Genomic DNA, 17,108 nt, shown 5'->3' with positions numbered 1-17,108 from the left:
GGGATCTATGGACATCTACACCTAGGTCCCTCTGATCCTCTGTACTTCCTAGGCTCCTACCATTCATTATGTATTCCTTTGCCATGTTAGTCCTCCCAAAATGCATCACTTCACACTTCTCAGGATTAAATTCCATTTGCCACTGCTCTGCCCATTTTACCAGCCCATCTATATCATTCTGTAATCTAAGGCTTTCCTTCTCACTATTTACAACACCACCAATTTTCATGTCATCTGCGAACTTACTGATCATACCTCCTAGATTCGCGTCTAAATCATTAATGTAAACTACAAACAGCAAGGGTCCCAGCCCTAATCCCTGCGGTATACCACATATCACAGGCTTCAAATCGCAAATACAAACTTCGACCACCACCCTCTGCCTCCTGCCACTAAGCCAATTTTGGGTCCAATTTTCCAAATTGCCCTGGGTCCCATGGGCTCTTACCTTCTTGACCATTCTCCCATGCAGGAACTTGTCAAAAGCCTTACTAAAGTCCATGTAGACTACATCAACTGCACTACCCTCATCTACAACTAGTCACCTCCTCAAAAAATTCAATCAAATTTGTTAGACATGATCTCTCCCTGACAAAGCCATGTTGACTACCCCTGATTAATCCCTGTCTCTCCAAATGGAGATTAATCCTGTCCCTTGGAATTTTTTCCAGTAGTTTCCCTACCACTTATGTTGGACTCACTGGCCTGTAATTATCTGGTTTATGCCTAACTACCCTTCTTGAATATTCACCGTCCTCCAGTCCTCTGGCACGTCTCCTGTGGCCAAAGAGGATTTGATAATTAGTGTCAGAGCCCCTGCAATCTCCTCCCTTGCCTTACATAGCAGCCTGAGATATATCTCATCTGGGCCTGGGGAATTATCCAATTTTAAGCCCACTAAAACTGTTAATACTTCTTCCTTTTCGATGCTAATTTGTTCAAGTATATCACAGTCCATGATTTCTGTACCTACATCTTCCTTCTCCATTGTGAACACAGATGAAAAGTAATAATTCAAAATCTCACCGATGTCCTCCAGCTCCACGCACAGATTGCCACTTTTACCCCTAATGGGCTCTACCCTTTCCCTGGTTATCCTCTTACCTTTGATATATTTATAAAATGCCTTTGGATTTTCCTTAATCTTGCACGCCAGTGTTTTTCCATGCCCCCTGTTCGCTATACTAATTACTTTTTTAAGTAACTCCCTACACTTTCTGTACTCCTTGAAGGCTTCTGCTGTTTTCAGTCCTCTGTAAATGCCATAAGGCTCCTTTTATTTCCTTATCCAATCCTCTGCACTCTATTTCCTTTTTGATTGACTCCCACTGGTCTGATGTAGACTTTTCTAGAAGTAGCTGATCCCAGTCCACTTTGTCCAGATTCTGTCTTATCATATTGAAATCTGCCTTCCCCCAATTCAGGACATTTATTTCCGGTCCATCTTTGTCCTTTTCCATAACTACCTTAAACCTTACAGAGTTATGGTCAATATCTCCGAAATACTCCCCCATTGACACTTCTACCACTTGCCCTGCTTCATTTCCTAAGATTAGGTCCAGTATTGCTCCATTTATCTTGGATATTGAAGCGAATCTCATTTCAAAATGAGGACACAAAGCAGGTAAATATTAAATCCAGGAACAAATCCTGAGGAAAATGGATCCCAATGTTTGGCAGGAGGTGCAGCTAAGAAGCGGAAGCTCTGAACGATGTTATTGATGATTGAGTGGAAAGCATTGGACCCTTAGTCAATTATCATGGCCGAGTGGTTAAATGGATGGTTCCAAAATCCATTGGGTCTCCTCAGGTAAGTTCAAATCTTAATGACTGTGGTTCTCATTATTGCTGATTTCAGCCAGGTGTCTACAGAACAAATTATCCGATAAAGGAAGAAAAATAATCCAAAAATCCTCCTTAGCTCTGAAGAAGAGTCATGAAGACTCGAAACATTATTTCTCTCTCCACAGATGCTGTTGAGCTTTTCTAGCGTTTTCTGTTTTTATTTCATATTTCCCGCTTCCACAGAATCACACAGTGCAGAAGAGGCCCTTCGGCCGATCGAGTCTGCACCGACACATGAGAAACACTTGACCTACCTGCCTAATCCCATTTACCATCACTTGGCTCATAGCCTTGAATGTTATTATGTGCCAAGTGCACAGTATTTTGTTTTTATCCAAAAATTCTCATGATTTTTGGACTCTAAGGGAATGAACGGGATCAGATGGGAAATTGGTGTCGAGGCTGGAGATCCTAAGAACATAAGAACATAATAAATAGGAACGGGAGTAGACCATTCGGCTCCTCGAGCTTAGTGGGGATGTCATTAACCATGACATTAACCATTAGATTTCAGGTAAGGGGCAGGAGATTTAGTGGGGATTTGAGGTTTTTTTGTTTCACCCAGAGGGTGATTGGAGCCTGGAACACACTGTCCAAAGGTTTGGTAGGGACAGAAACCCTCACAACATTTAAGAAGCATTTAGACGAGCACTTGAAACGCCATAGCATACAGGGCTACAGGCCAAGTGACTGAAAATGGGATTAGAATAGATCGGTGCTTGTGGGCCAGCATGGACACAGTGGGCCGAAGGGCCTGTTTCTGTGCTGTATAGGTCTATGACTCTGAGATTCTATCTTCTTGTGTTTCGATTTCCACATTCCCATCTAGCCCCGATAACCTTTGATTCCCTTGCCTAACAAAAATCTATCTATCTCAAAAATATTCAGTGACCCCACCTCCACCACCTTCTGAGGCAGGTTTTGAGGCTCCGGATCCGCTTTGATCTTATGAAGTGACGGAGGAGGCTTGTGGGGCCTTATGACGTCTTGTTGCTGCTTTGCTTCTGTTCTATTTCAGTACCAATACCAACCAAGGTGATTGGACAGCAGATGAGTTTTGTAGTATGACTGAGCGGTCTATATTTTGGCTCTAGTTTTCAATGTAAGTGTGTGTTCAAGTCCCACCACTATCAGAATTGAGCTTTCAAAAAGGTGCCAGCTCACTGTCAAAACAGATGCCTGCCACGCTTCATTTTAACAGGGAGAACAAGGAGAGACAATACAAATATAAATTGCAGCAGAGGAAAGGCAGGGTTATCAAATTAGTTGAATTTCTTTGCCATAAGCCAGAATGGACACAATGGGCCGAATGCTCTCCTCCTCTGCTGTAGCCATGTATAATTTTTTACCAATGACATTGAACTGTGCACAGGGCCAGTTGTCGTGGCTGAGTGGTTTAGGTGATGGAGCCCAAATTCATTGGGGTTTTCCGCTTCTCATTATTCCTGGTCTTAACTCTGTGTCTAGAGTTAATTATCAGTTAAATTGAATAAAAACCGTCCAAACACTCGGGAGTTTTCCTAATTTCTTTTCATTCATGAAAACACTCACAAAACTTGCAGTTGGAACTGGAATAAAACTTGGTGTCACACTTGCTTTTTGGGCGTTTGTCTCTCCTTAGAGACAAGCCCATGCCCTCTGTTACTCTCGGTGTATATGTCTGTATGTGTTCCCCTGTATGTGTCAATGTGGTTCCCGAGGGGGTGAACACATTTTTACCAACACAAACTTTATTCACATTAGTTGTGCAGCTTCACGTTAAAATGTTACAGAGGAAGAAAATCAGGATGAAAGATGCAAGCGAGAGTTTGAAATGTTTGGAAGGAGGTGCAGCTAAGAAGTGGAAGATGTGAATGATGTTATTGATGATTGAGAGGAATGTATTGCAACCTTGGGGCTTTTGTAGGTCGATTACCTTCTACACTTCGAAATTCAGAACAATCTGAGGTATCAGGTGGAAAACAATGTTTGTCTCCATGTATGTTGGGATATGGAGTTTCTTTTTTCACATTCCCGGCTTGTTCAGTTGGTACAGCATGAAGCACCTAAGCTTAGGATTGTAGATTTGATCAGCAAGCTGGGCACTATAGTCACTTAAAATCTTGCTGCTTTCAATAAAAAGAAAACAACCTTATCCTGTGAAACTTACAAGGCAGACATTCACCACTGAAAGCAACTAACAGGCATCAAATTCAAAGCAATTTCATGTCGAATCTGTTTCTGCTTCTGTCCCTGTCTCGCCTCCAGCTCCCTCTGCCCGTCCAGCTCCCAGGTCAATTAGCTGCTTGATGCAGTCACTGTCAGTTCGTGGAAATGTCAGACACAAGGTTTGTAGACAACAGGGTAAAGAGACGCCAGGATCTCACCTTCCTGATTCTCCCAGATACTGATTACAGGAATATGCACAGTGCCGATTATCCACAGTCACATTCTCCTTTCAGTCTTGTGTACATTGTCCAGCTTTGAAACTGTTCATATTTTCACACTGGGTTTCAGTGTGAAGAAAGAAAGCTGTGATAAGCTTACATTGTTCAGCAGATGTACTGCAGGAAGGTACATAACAGGCTGATGATAACAGTGCTCTTTAGACGCGGTGAGCTCCAGTGAAGGATTGGCACCATTAATGTGTCACAAAAACAGAATTACCTGGAAAAACTCAGCAGGTCTGGCAGCATCGGTGGAGAAGAAAAGAGCTGACATTTCGGGTCCACAGTGTTTTATCTCTCTTTTTATCTCTGCTTTTATCTTTGTTTTTTGTTTTCAGCTTTTTGTTTTTACCATTAATGTGTCGCTCAATTAGCCTCGTGACAAAATCTCGCGCTAGAAATGACGAGAAAACTCGCTGAATTTGCTCCGTGCTTTGGTTTTAAAAGAGCCGAATACAAGGTTAGAAAGTACACCTCGCTCGAGTGGGTTAGAAATTGGCAGAATGACCCGTGTTGTTGGGAAACATAAATTTATAGAAAGTTACAGCAAAGAATGAGGCCATTCGGTCTGCATTCAAAGGGCAGTTATGATTGGTTGATCCATCAGGAGTAATATTTGTGCCAGTGCAAAAGGACGCAGCAGAATTTATCCTTTTCTCACCCACATTTCGCCCCGCACCAACATCTCTCTGGTCAATGCTTTGCCCTTTTCTCATTCCCTCATTTGGCCTCTGTGCTTGTTCTCCATTTAGTCCAAGTGTGACAATTCCAGCTGTGAGACTAAACTTCAACTCCATCGATTCTGTTAAATGCTTTCAATTAATGAGCAATCAACACTCGTTTTAACAATATCACAAGATCAATAACTCTTATTTCCCTAACTAGGAATCGATCCCGGGCCGCGAGAGCGCTGAATCCTGACCACTAGACCACCAGGGAAGCTTCGAAAACTAATTTTCGATTTGGCTTAACTACGCTGTTTTTGCCTTTATTTCCATTTCAGATTTTTTTCACCATAAAACTGCATATTTAGCTTCAACAGAAACGACCTCTTCTGCCAGTGAAAACAACGGTTGCTGTGAGCTGGAACATGAAATTGACAGTGAGGTGAAATCGTCCCATAAGCTGCTCATGCGCAACTTTCAATTTCCAAAACCTTCCACCCTATTCGCTGTTGGTCCTTTGAAAATGTCGGTTCCCAGTCACTGGACATCAGGGAAACCATCAATAAGGCTGGACGTTTGCCTCTTGGAGGCTACTTTTGACTTTTTTTTTCACTCCCGATCTCTTCACCAGAGACAACTTTCTCTCTGTTTAGGTTGAACACAAGTGACTTCTTCAACCATTGCTGTGAGCTGGAACATGAAATCGATACTTTCCTCCTTTAAGACAGTATTTAAAAGCCTCCCCCTTTGACCGAGCTTTTAGTCAGCTGACCGAAAATGTGGCTCGGTGTCACACTTTGTTATGTAATGATCCCGGGGAACGCCTTGTGACGCTTCATTAGGTTAAAGGTGCTTTATTAATATAAATTGTTGTTGTTGTAAGATATACATAGAAAGGGACAATCGCTTATTATATCTTTTGCGCTGATAATTTTCTTTTTTTAATTCATTCTCGGGATGTGGGCTTCGCTGGCTGGGCCAGCATTTATTGTCCATCCCTATTGCCCTTGAGAAGGTGGCGGTGAGCTGGCTTCTTGAACCGCTACAGTCCATGTGGTGTAGGTACACCCACAGTGCTGTTAGGAAGGGAGTTCCAGGGCTTAGACCCAGGGACAGTGAAGGAATGGCGATATATTTCCAAGTCAGGATGGTGAGTGACTTGGAGGGGAACTTCCAGGTGGTGGTGTTCCCATGTGTCTGCTGCCCTTGTCCTTTTAGATAGTAGTCATCGTGGGGTTCGAAGATGCCGTTGAAGGAGCCTTGGTGAATTCCTGCAGTGCATCTTGTAGATGGTACACACTGGCTGCTACTGTGTGTCGGTGGTGGAGGGAATGAATGTTTGTGGATGTGGTGCCAATCAAGTGGGCTGCTTTGCCCTGGATGGTGTCAAGCTTCTTGAATGCTGTGGGAGCTGCACTCATCCAGGCAAGTAGGGAGTATTCCATCAGACTCCTGACTTGTGCCTTGTAGATGGTGGACAGGCTTTGGGGAGTCAAGAGGTGAATTACCCACTGCATCATTCCTAGCCTCAGATCTGCTCTTGCAGCCACAGTATTTATATGGCTAGTCCAGTTCAGTTTCTGGTCAATGGTAACCCCCAGAATGTTGATAGTGGGGGATTCAGTGATGGTAATGCCATTGAATATCAAGGGGCAATGGTTGGATTCTCTCTTGTTGGAGATGGTCATTGCCTGACACTTGCGTAGTGTGAATGTTACTTGCCACTTGTCAGCCCAAGCCTGGATATTGTCCAGGTCTTGCTGCATTTGGACATGGACTGCTTCAGTACCTGAGGAGTCGCGAATGGTTCTGAACATTGTGCAATCATCAGCGAACATCCCTACTTCTGACCTGATGTTGGAAGGAAGGTCATTGATAAAGCAGCTCAAGATGGTTGGGCTGAGGACACTCTCCTGGGGAACTCCTGCAGTGATGTCCTGGAGCTCAGATGACTGAACTCCTGTGGGCTAGGTATGACCCCAACCAGCAGAGGGTTTTCCCCCTGATTCCCATTGACTCCAGTTGTGCTGGGGCTCCTTGATGCCACACTCGGTCAAATGCGGCCTTAATGTCAAGAACACTCACTCTCACCTCATCTCGGGAGTTCAGCTCTTTTGTCCATGTTTGAACCAAGGTTGTAATGAGGTCAGGAGCTGAGTGGGCCTGGCAGAACCCAAACTGGGCATCAGTGAGCAGGCTATTGCTAAGGAAGTACCGCGTGATAGCCCGGTTGATGACCCCTTCCATCACTTTCGTGATGATGGAGAGTAGACTGATGGGGCGGTAATTAGGGTTGTATTTGTCCTGCTTTTTGTGCACAGGACATATCTGGTCAATTTTCCTCATAGCCGGGTAGATGCCAGTGTTGTAGCTGTACTGGAACAGCTTGGCCAGATTAAACAAGTCTTAACCAAGGCTTGTATAAAACAAGATGTTTACGGGAAGGGGTAACAGCAAAAAGAAAAACAATTCTTCACACAGTGAATCGGGGGTGGGGTATCGGATAATGTATCTGGGCTGGTCAGTGAGGACCCCCAAGGTCCATCAGCCGTCTGCATGCAGTGTTTAGAGGGCCCTGGGGGAGGGGAGAATGGAACCATTCAGGACACAGCACAAGGCGGGAGGTCACCCCTCCCCCACTCTCCTGGTTACATAAACGACTCACCTTGGGCTGTCCCACACCTGGGCAGTGAAGGTGCAGGAAGTTGCCAGTTGGTAGGTTGAGCTGTCAACTGGCCGGAGTTGGGGATTTGAGTGACAGGCCTGGGGCTAAAACAGAGCAGATACAATCACTACTCCCCCTTTTCATGGATGTTTCACTGGAGTCGTGTTGGTGCGTGTTTCTAAACTCTGTCTCACTATCCCCCAAATGGAGATGGATTGGAGGTTGCTGTTGGCATTAGGTTATATTGTTTCTCCTCATTCTTCCTGCTTCTCCCACTCCCAGTTCCAGGCTGCATGTTCCGGTGAATGTGGGTGTTGGATGGTTGTTAGTCTATTATTCAATAATAATGGTGGGTAATGGACTGCTGCGGTTTAAGAAGGCAGCTCACCATCAACTTCTCAAAGGCATCTATGGATGGGCAATAAATACTCTGCTACCCAGCGAAGCCCACATCTCATCAATAGTGGAGGGGTCAATAACCAGGGGGTATACATTTAAGGTAAGGGGCAGGAGGCTGAGAGGGGATTTCAGGATTTTTTCCCCCAGAGGATGGGGGGTATCTGGAATTCACTGCATGAAAGGGTGGTAGAGGCGGGAGCCCTCACAACATTTAAGAAGTAAGATGAACACTTGAAACGCCATAGCACAAAAGTGCTAGAAAATGGGATTAGTGTACATATGATCTTGATGACTAGTGTGGGCACAATGCCCAATTTCCTCTTCCTGTGCTGTGAAACTCTATGACTCTATACAGTTGAGAACAGAGAATCTGATCAGCTTGTATTTCTTAAAAGGGTATTTAAATTGCTGACACTGGACTGTCAAACCTATTGATTTACTGTGACAGATTGTTTGCTGGAATCACCTGTTCTTATCCGCTATTCCTTTAAAACTGTCCTCGTGCATACACATGAAGGAAAATTTTTGATTGATTATGGAGCGCCTGTAAATGGGGAAGAAATTGGAACTGGTCAGGGATCATCTGTAAATGGAGGAGAATTGGGACGGTTCAAGGAGGGTCTGTTAATGAACAGTAATGAGTTGTCAGGGAGGGTCTAACAGCAATGTGACTTGCCAGGAAGGGTCTGTAAATGAGCAAGAAATCTTGACTGGTCAGTGTGTATCTGTACAGGAAGTAAAATTGGTCATAGAGAGCCCTTGGTTAGGTTTGGGGATATTGCAGATTGACAGCATCCAGGGAGGAACAGAGTGATAGAATAAAGGGATCGGTAGAGAGAGAGAGAGAGAGGGAGAGTTTGGTGCCATATGAAAATTTTGACACTGTGCCCGGTAATGTCAAGCCCAAGTGTTCCCATCTCACTCGAGACTGTCAGAATTTTGATTCTGTTGCTGATGTGTAAAATCCTTCATTTTGACCCTGTCCCATCTCCCCCTCCCTCTCTCTCCCCTCATATATGGACACAGACCACATGGCAGGTTCCCCTGCTAGCTGTATCAATTGACGTAATAATATCTTACGCTTGGCTCCAATCATAATCGGATCGTTGGATATGATTTTGCATTCAACGTTATTGCTCCTCCATGGCACCCTGCTTACCCAGCATTCACTGAGAGCGAGAATATGCTCTATCCTCACTGCGGGAGATCAGTGCGCAGGCAAAATGCCGGGCTGTAAGTGGAGCATGTGCAGTGCCAGGTTGTGTTTGGAGCATGCGCACTCTGGGCTGTGATTGGAGCATGCGTGGTTCCGGTGCTGGGAGGATGGTCGCGGTCGGCCTTGCCAGTGATGCCCACATCCCATGAATGAAAAAAAAGGCCCTCAATTTTCTAACATAGAAAATAGGAGCAGGAGTAGGTCATTCAGCCTTCCGAGCTGCTCCCCCATTCAATTTGATCATGGCTGATCCCCTATCTCAACACCATACTCCCGTGCTTTCCCCATACTCCATGATGCCTTCAGAGTCTAGAAATTTATCTATTTTCTTCTTAAATATATTCAATGGCTTGACCTCCACAGCCTCCTGAGGTAAAGAATTCCACAGGTTCACCACCCTCTGAGTGAAGAAGTTTCTCCTCATCTCAGTCCTAGATGGCTTACCCCGTACCCTGAGACTGTGACCCCTTGTTCTAGACCCTCCAGCCAGAGGAAACATCATCCCTGCATCCAGCCTGTCCATCCCTGTCAGGATTTTATACGTTTCAATGAGATCCCCTCTCATTTTTCTAAACTCCAGTGAATACAGGCCTAGTCTGGAAACCCACTCTTGAAGATGGCAAAGATATGTGGTTGGGAGCTCATCTTGGGGTGAAATATTTCACCGTGGTTGTGAACAGTCTGGTTCAGTCTCAGACAGTTGTCAGGGAGAGGGATGGAGTGAGTTTTTGGGGAGTGGAGTTTGTAACGGGGACTGAAGACAATGGCTTCAGTCTTCCCAACATTTAGCTGAGGAAATTTCTGCTCATCTAATACTGGATGTCAGACAAGTCAGGATGGTGTGTGACTTGAAGGCGATGATGTTAACATACACCTGCTACCATAGAACCATGGAACACTACAGCACAGAAAACAGGCCATTCGGCCCTTCTAGTCTGTGCTGAAATATTATATTTATATATAAATAAATTATAGAAATACCCTGGTCATTCTAGAGCTTGGAGGTTGAGGATTCGGAAGATTCTGTCAAAGCTCTGGTCAAGTTGTAGATGATAAAATCCATCTGTTGTACCAAGCGACTCTGCCACCTCTCTCCCTCTCTCTCTGTCTCTATTTTCTCTGCGAGAGGCCAGAGTCTTGTGTAGGCCCAGGTGGCAGGTTCCCTTCCCTGAAGGACATTTAGTGAACCAGTTGGGTTTTTATGACAATCCAGCAGTTTTCATGGTCACTTTTTCCTAGTGCCGGCCCCACAAATGACCAGATTCATTCAGCTCAATTTCACAACTTGTCTTTATGTTTTTGTGGGTTCTCTCTCACTCCCTTTTTTCTGTTTTAAATCAATTTCACAAGGGATTAGAAGGGAAGGATTTGCAGTCGAGAAACTGAAACCAATCATCACATCAGGATCTGCCGAGGTCACACAATTTAAGCTGGATATCATTGGATTTTGAACATGGAAGGAAAAAGCACTGTTCACAGTGGGGAGAAACTGTACACGTGTTCTGTGTGTGGACGAGGCTTCAGCCGATCATCTGGCCTGTCGAGACACAAGCACAGTCACACTGGGGAGAGTCCGTGGAAATGCAGGAACTGTGTGAAGGGATTCAGAACCCCATCTGAGCTGGAAACTCATCAGTGCACACGCACCAGGGAGAGACCGTCCATCTGCTCTTCAGTGTGGGAAGCGATTCACTCAGTTATCCCACCTGCAGAGACACCAGCGAGTTCACACTGGGAAGAGGCCTTTCACCTGCTCCGAGTGTGGGAAGGAATTCACTCAGTCATCAAACCTGCGCACACACCAGCGAGTTCACACAGGGGAAAGACCATTCACCTGCTCTGAGTGTGGGAAAAAATTCACCCATTCATGCCACCTGCTGACACACCATCAAGTTCACACTGACAAGAGACCTTTCAAATGTCCAGACTGCGGGAAGTGCTTTAAATGTTCCAAGGAACTATTGTCCCATCAACGCGTTCACACTGATGAGAGACCGTTCAGGTGCTCTCACTGTGGGACTGGGTACAGACACTCATCTCACCTCACTGTACACCAGTGAATTCACACTGGGGAGAGGCCATTCACCTGCTCTGAGTGTGGGAAAGGATTCACTCAGTTTTCCAACCTGCTCACACACCTACGAGGTCACACTGGGGAGAGGGAAGGGATTCACTCGGTCATCTGACCTGCTGAGACATCAGCGTGTTCACACTGGGGAGAGGCCGTTCACCTGCTCCAAGTGTGGAAAAGGATTCACTACTTCATCCCACCTGCTGAGGCACCAGCGAATTCACACAGGAGAGAGGCCATTCACCTGCTCTGAGTGTGGGAAGGGATTCACTCAGTCATCTGACCTGTTGACACACCAGCGAGTTCACACTGGGGAGAGACCGTTCACCTGCTCTGAGTGTGGGAAAGGATTTACTCGACCATCTGAGCTGCTGAGACACCAGCAAAATCATGAATAACTACGGTGATTGGATTTTGCTGTTAATCACATCTGGGACTGAACCATGTTCACTGGGCTCTGTTTCTGCTGATGTTAATAAACTCCAGCCCAGTTATAGGATTAGCATTCGGGATAAAAGACAAATAAATCAGTTTTATTTTAAATACACAGCGTATTGAGTCTTTTTCATATCTCGGGAACACAAGTTAGTTCCTTTTGAAGGGCCCTCATTCTGTCCTGTCTCCTCCATCCTCACCTCCAACAACAAGTGTGAGGAGCTCATGGAGCTTCTTTGTCACTAAGATTGAGACAATCCGATCAATTCCCTCTGCTTCTTCCCTCCTACTAACCCACTGGGACAAACTGTCTCATAATTTCCCCTTTGCCTGAGCCCACATTTTCCGCTAGTTTTTCACGATTTTCCCTCACACCCTCTCTGTCTCATCTTGTCCATTAGACCCACCTCCACCCACGAGCCTATTCCCACTAAACTGCTGACCATGCAACTTGCCCATGTTCACTGGTGCAAATACACAACAGGAAAAGTGGCCCAACCATGGCTCACAAAATAAATTAAGGAAGATATTAGATCCAAAGAGGAGTCATATAAAGTTGCTAGAAAAAGTAGCAAGCCTGAGGATTGGGAGCAGTTTAGAATTCAGCAAAGGAAGACCAAGAGATTGAATAAGAGAGGAAATATAGAGTATGAGAGAAAACGTGCAAGGAACATAAACGAGCTCTGTAAAAGCTTCTATAAGTATGTAAGAGGAAAAAGATTAATGAATATAAATGTAGGTCCCTTACAGTCTAAAATGGGAAAATTCATAATAGAGAACAAGGAAATGGCAAAGCAATTAAACAACTACATTAGTTCTGTCATCACGGAGGAAGACAAAAATAACTTCCCGGAAATACTAGTAAACCAAAGTTCTAGTGAGAAGGAGGAATTGAAGGAAATTAGTATTACTATAAAAACAGTGCTGGAGGAATTAATGGGACTGAAAGCCAATAGATCCCCAGGGCCTGATATTCTCCATCCCAGGGTACTAAAGGAGGTGGCCATGGAAATAGTGGATGCATTGGTTGTCATCTTTCAAAATGCTGCAGATTCTGGAACAGATTGGAAGGTGACAAATGTAACCCCACTATTTAAAAAAAGAAGGAAGGGGGAGAAAACAGGGAATTACAGACCGGTTAGCCGAATATCAGTGGTAGGGAAAATGCTGGGGCCTATTATAAAGGATGTGATAACAGGACACTTAGAAAACACCAACAGGATTAGACAAAGTCAACATTGATTTATTAAAGGGAAATCATGTTTGACAAACCGACTGGAGTTCTTTGAGGATGTAACTAGCAGAATAGATAAGGGAGAACCAGTGGACGTGATGTATTTTGATTTTCAGAAAGCTTTTGATAAAGTCCCACATGAGAAGTTGGTGTGCAAAGTTAGAGCACATAGGATTGGAGGAAATATACTGACATGGATTGAGAATTGGTTAGCAGACAGGAAACAGACAGTAGGAATAAATGGGTCTTTTTCAGAATGACAGGTGGTGATTAGTGAGTTACCGCAGGATTAGTGTTTGGGCCCCAGCTATTCACAATATATATCAATGATTTTGATGACGTAACCAAATGTAATATTTCCAAATTTGCTGATGACACAAAACTAGGTGGGAATGTGAGTGGTGAGAAGGGTGTTAAGAGGCTTCAAGGTAATTTAGACTGGTTGAGTGAGTGGGTAAATACATGGCAAATGCAGTATAACGTGGATAAGTGTGAAGTTATTCACTTTGGTAGGAAAAACAGGATGGCAGAGTATTATTTAAATAGTGATAGATTAGGAAATGTTGATGTACAAAGGGACCTGGGTGTCCTTATACACCAATCACTGAAAGCAAGCAGTTAAGGTAAATGGTGTGTCATGGTGTGACACACCATTTACCTTAACTGCTTGCTGCTCCTGCATTGCGTGGGGACTTGAGTACAGGAGCAAGGATGTCTTACTGCAGCTGTATAGGTCCTTGGTGAGGCCACGCCTGGTGTATTGTGTGTAGTTTTGGTCTCCTTACCTAAGAAAGGATATACTTGCTGTAGCGGGAGAGCAGTGAAGGTTCATTCCTGAGATGGCAGGATTGTCGTATGAGGAGAGATTGTGCCGAATAAGCCTGCATTCACTGGAGTTTAGAAGAATGAGAGGGGATCTCAATGAAACATATAAAATTCTGACAGGGCTGGACAGACTGGATGCAGGGATGATGTTTCCTCTGGCTGGGGGTTGGTGAGGGACAGGGGGGGTGGAGGGTGGGGGGGGGGGGGTGGGGAGTGTCTAGAACAAGGGGTCACAATCTCAGGATACAGGGTAGGCCACCTAGGACTGAGATGAGGAGAAACTTCTTCACTCGGAGGGTGGTGATCCTGTGGAATTCTCTACTTCAGGGGCTGTGGAGGCCAAGTCACTGAATATATTTAAGAAGGAAATAGATAGATTTCTAGACTCTAGAGGCATCAAGGGGTATGGGGAGAGAGCAGGAGTAAGGCTTTGAGATAGAGGATCAGCCATGATCATATTGAATGGGGGAGCAGGCTCAAAGGGCCGAATGACCTACTCCTGCTTCTATTTTCCTGTTTCTGTTGTTCACGGTTCCCTCACCTCAGAAACTAGGAACAAAAGATCGTAAGAAACAGGAGCAGGAGGAGGCCATACTTCCCTTCTAGCCTGCTCCACCATTTAATAAGATCATGGCTGATCTGATTGTGGCCTTGACACCAATTTCCCACCTGCCCCCATAATCCTGGGCACCCTCGTCGATCAAAAATCTGTCCAACTCAGCCTTGAATGTATCCAATGACCTGGCCTCCACTGCTCTCTGTGGATGAGAATTCCAAAGACTAACCACCCTCCAAGAGAAGGAATTCCTCCTCATCTCCAACTTAAATTAGAGACCTCTTAATTTGAAACCGTAACCCCTAGTTCTAGATTTTCTCACAAGGTGAAACATCCTCTGAGCATCCACCCTGTGAATCTGATATGTTTCAACAAGATCACCTCTGATTCTCCTAAACTCCAATGAGCATAGGCCCAACCTGTTCAACCTTTCCTCACAAGACAAACCCCTTCATCCCAGAAATCAGCCGAGTGAACCTTCTCTGAACTGCCTCCAATGCAAGTGTATCCCTCCTTAAGTAAGGAGACCAAAACTTTACCAATCCTCTTGGTAAGATCTTCTTCTGACTTTTAAACAGGGAGTATGGGGAACTGGGTCTGGATTTCAGTGCAGGGAGGAGGGAGAGTGTGTGGGACATGGATTTACAGCTTTGGGAAACAAGAGAGGAAGAAATGTTCTTGCTGAAAAAAGAGACATGTCAAAGCTTTTCATCTTGCACTCATCAGGACATTTCTCGCATGAATACCAATATAAGGGGAAAACAACAATTTATACTGTATGTGAAGAGAGTGCTGACCGGTTGGCAAGTTTGACTCTGATTGGTAGAGGCGTTGCCATGGAGAATGCACCAGTGATGGTGACTGACAGTTAACTGTGAAGCATTGTTTGAAATTAAACCAGGCAGCTTGACCCTGACTAGTCAAGGCATTGCCCTGAGGAATAAGTCAGTAAATGGCTGCCACTTATTTTGTTTAGCTTAAAAAGGAGCCATGTATTCTGTATTTACAGTTAAGAATTGTGTAAACTTCTTTCCAGGGTATTAGAAAGGGAGGATTTTCAAATCTGCAGTGGGGAGAAACTGTACATGGGTTTTGCATTTGGAGGTTTCAAATAACCATCCAACCTGGAGAGACACAAGGATACCTACACCATGGAGAAACTGTGGAAATATCAGGACTGTGGGAAAGGATTCAATTACCCATCTGAGCTGGAAACTCATCAGTGCAGTCACACCAGGGAGAGACTGTTTACCTGCTCGCTGTGTGGGAAGAGATTCAGTCAGTCATCCAACTGCTGAGACACCAGCAAGATGACATGTGACTGCAGGAGTTGGATTCTGGTGTTACTGCTGTTGTTAATAAGATTCAACAACAACTCACCTTCAAATAGCGATTTTACCACAGTCAACATCCCAAGGAGAGTTATCAAATTAAATTTGTCAGAACCACACATTGAGAAATTTGGGAAGATGGAGAAAAACGTGATTAAAAAGGTAAATGTTAAGGAGCATCTTAAGAGGGAGAGAAAGGTAGAGAGGCGGGGAGATTTTGGGAGGGAATTACACAGCAAAAAGACTCAGACAGCTGAAAGCTTGGCCACCAATGGTGACGCAAAGAAAATATGGGATGTGAAAGGGGCCGGAATGAGAAGAGGACAGATATCCAAGAGAGCTGTGGGGCTGAACGAGATTCCAAAGGTAGGGAGGGGTGAGGCAATATAGGGGTTGAAAACAAGGATGAGAATTTTAAAACCGAGGTGTCGCTGGGATCCAGTGCAGGTCAGTGAGCACAGGGGTGATGGGGGAATAGGATTTGACCTGTGTTAGGATATGGGAAGAGAGTTTTGGATGACCTTGAGTTTGTGGAGGGTAGAGTGTGGGAGGCCGGCCAGGAGCGTGTTGGAATAGTCCAGTCTAGAGGTGACAAAGAGATGGGGTGAGGTCAGATGAGCTGAGGTATGGATGGAGTCGGGCGATGTTACAGAGCTGGAAATAGGTGGTATTAGTGATGGGGAGAATACGTGGTCGGTAGCTCATCTCAGGGTCAAATGTGAATCGAGGTTGTGAAAAGTGTGGTTTAGTCCAGACAGTTGCCAGGGAGAAGGATGGAATTTGGAGCTGGGACCATAAAGAATGTCTCCAGCCTCTCCAACATCCACTTGGAGGAAATGTCTATAAGTCCAGTACTGGATGTGGGATAAGCAGCCTGAGAATTGGACAACAGTGGAGTATGAGAGGTGCTGGTGTCATCAGCACACATGTGAATTTGAACACTGTTCTCAGATGTTGTCCTTGAGGGGCAGTGTGTAGATGAGATTGAAGGGGGGGTGCGTCCAGGATAGATTCTCAGGGACACCAGAGGTAACGGTGTGGGAACTGCAAGAGAAGACATTGCAGGTGACACTGTGGCTGTGAATTGGTGGATAAGCAAGGAACCAGAAGAGTGCAGAGCCACCCAGCTGGACAACAGTGAAGAGGGGCTGCAGGAGGAGCGGGTGGTTTAATCGTGTCAAAGGCTGCAGACAGATGGAGAAGGGCAAGGAGGGACAGCTCACCTTTGTCACAGTGACACGGGATGTGCTTAGTGACTCTGATAAGAGTTGTTTCAGTCCTGTGATAGGGGCAGAAACCTGCTGGGAGGGATTGAAACATGGAGTTCCAGGAAAGGCAGGGATGGATTTGGGAGGTGACAAAATGCCCTCGGATTTTGGAGAAGGAAGGGAGGATGGAGATGGGCCAGTAGTTTGCAAAGACTAAGAAGTCAAGGGTTTG

The 17,108-nt window shown here is 45.1% G+C and overlaps 2 protein-coding genes across 2 annotated transcripts in view; both read left to right on the top strand.

Annotated features, from left to right (window-relative positions):
* The window catches only part of LOC144697469 (uncharacterized), a 32,014-nt gene extending 20,738 nt beyond the window's left edge, over positions 1-11,276 (top strand). The window contains exon 3 of the mRNA XM_078569444.1: positions 10,958-11,276. Coding sequence (XP_078425570.1) covers positions 10,958-11,276 — 319 coding nt within the window. The remainder of the gene's footprint in view (positions 1-10,957) is intronic.
* Positions 1-17,108, top strand: part of LOC144697491 (uncharacterized) — a 1,380,819-nt gene that overhangs the window by 755,964 nt on the left and 607,747 nt on the right. The window lies entirely within an intron of this gene.

This window comes from Cetorhinus maximus, chromosome 23, assembly GCF_964194155.1.
Source record: "Cetorhinus maximus chromosome 23, sCetMax3.hap1.1, whole genome shotgun sequence".
Classification (NCBI taxonomy): Eukaryota; Metazoa; Chordata; class Chondrichthyes; order Lamniformes; family Cetorhinidae; genus Cetorhinus; species Cetorhinus maximus.
The sequence above is the reverse complement of the archived record's forward strand: the minus strand, read 5'-3'. Positions and strand labels throughout refer to the sequence as shown.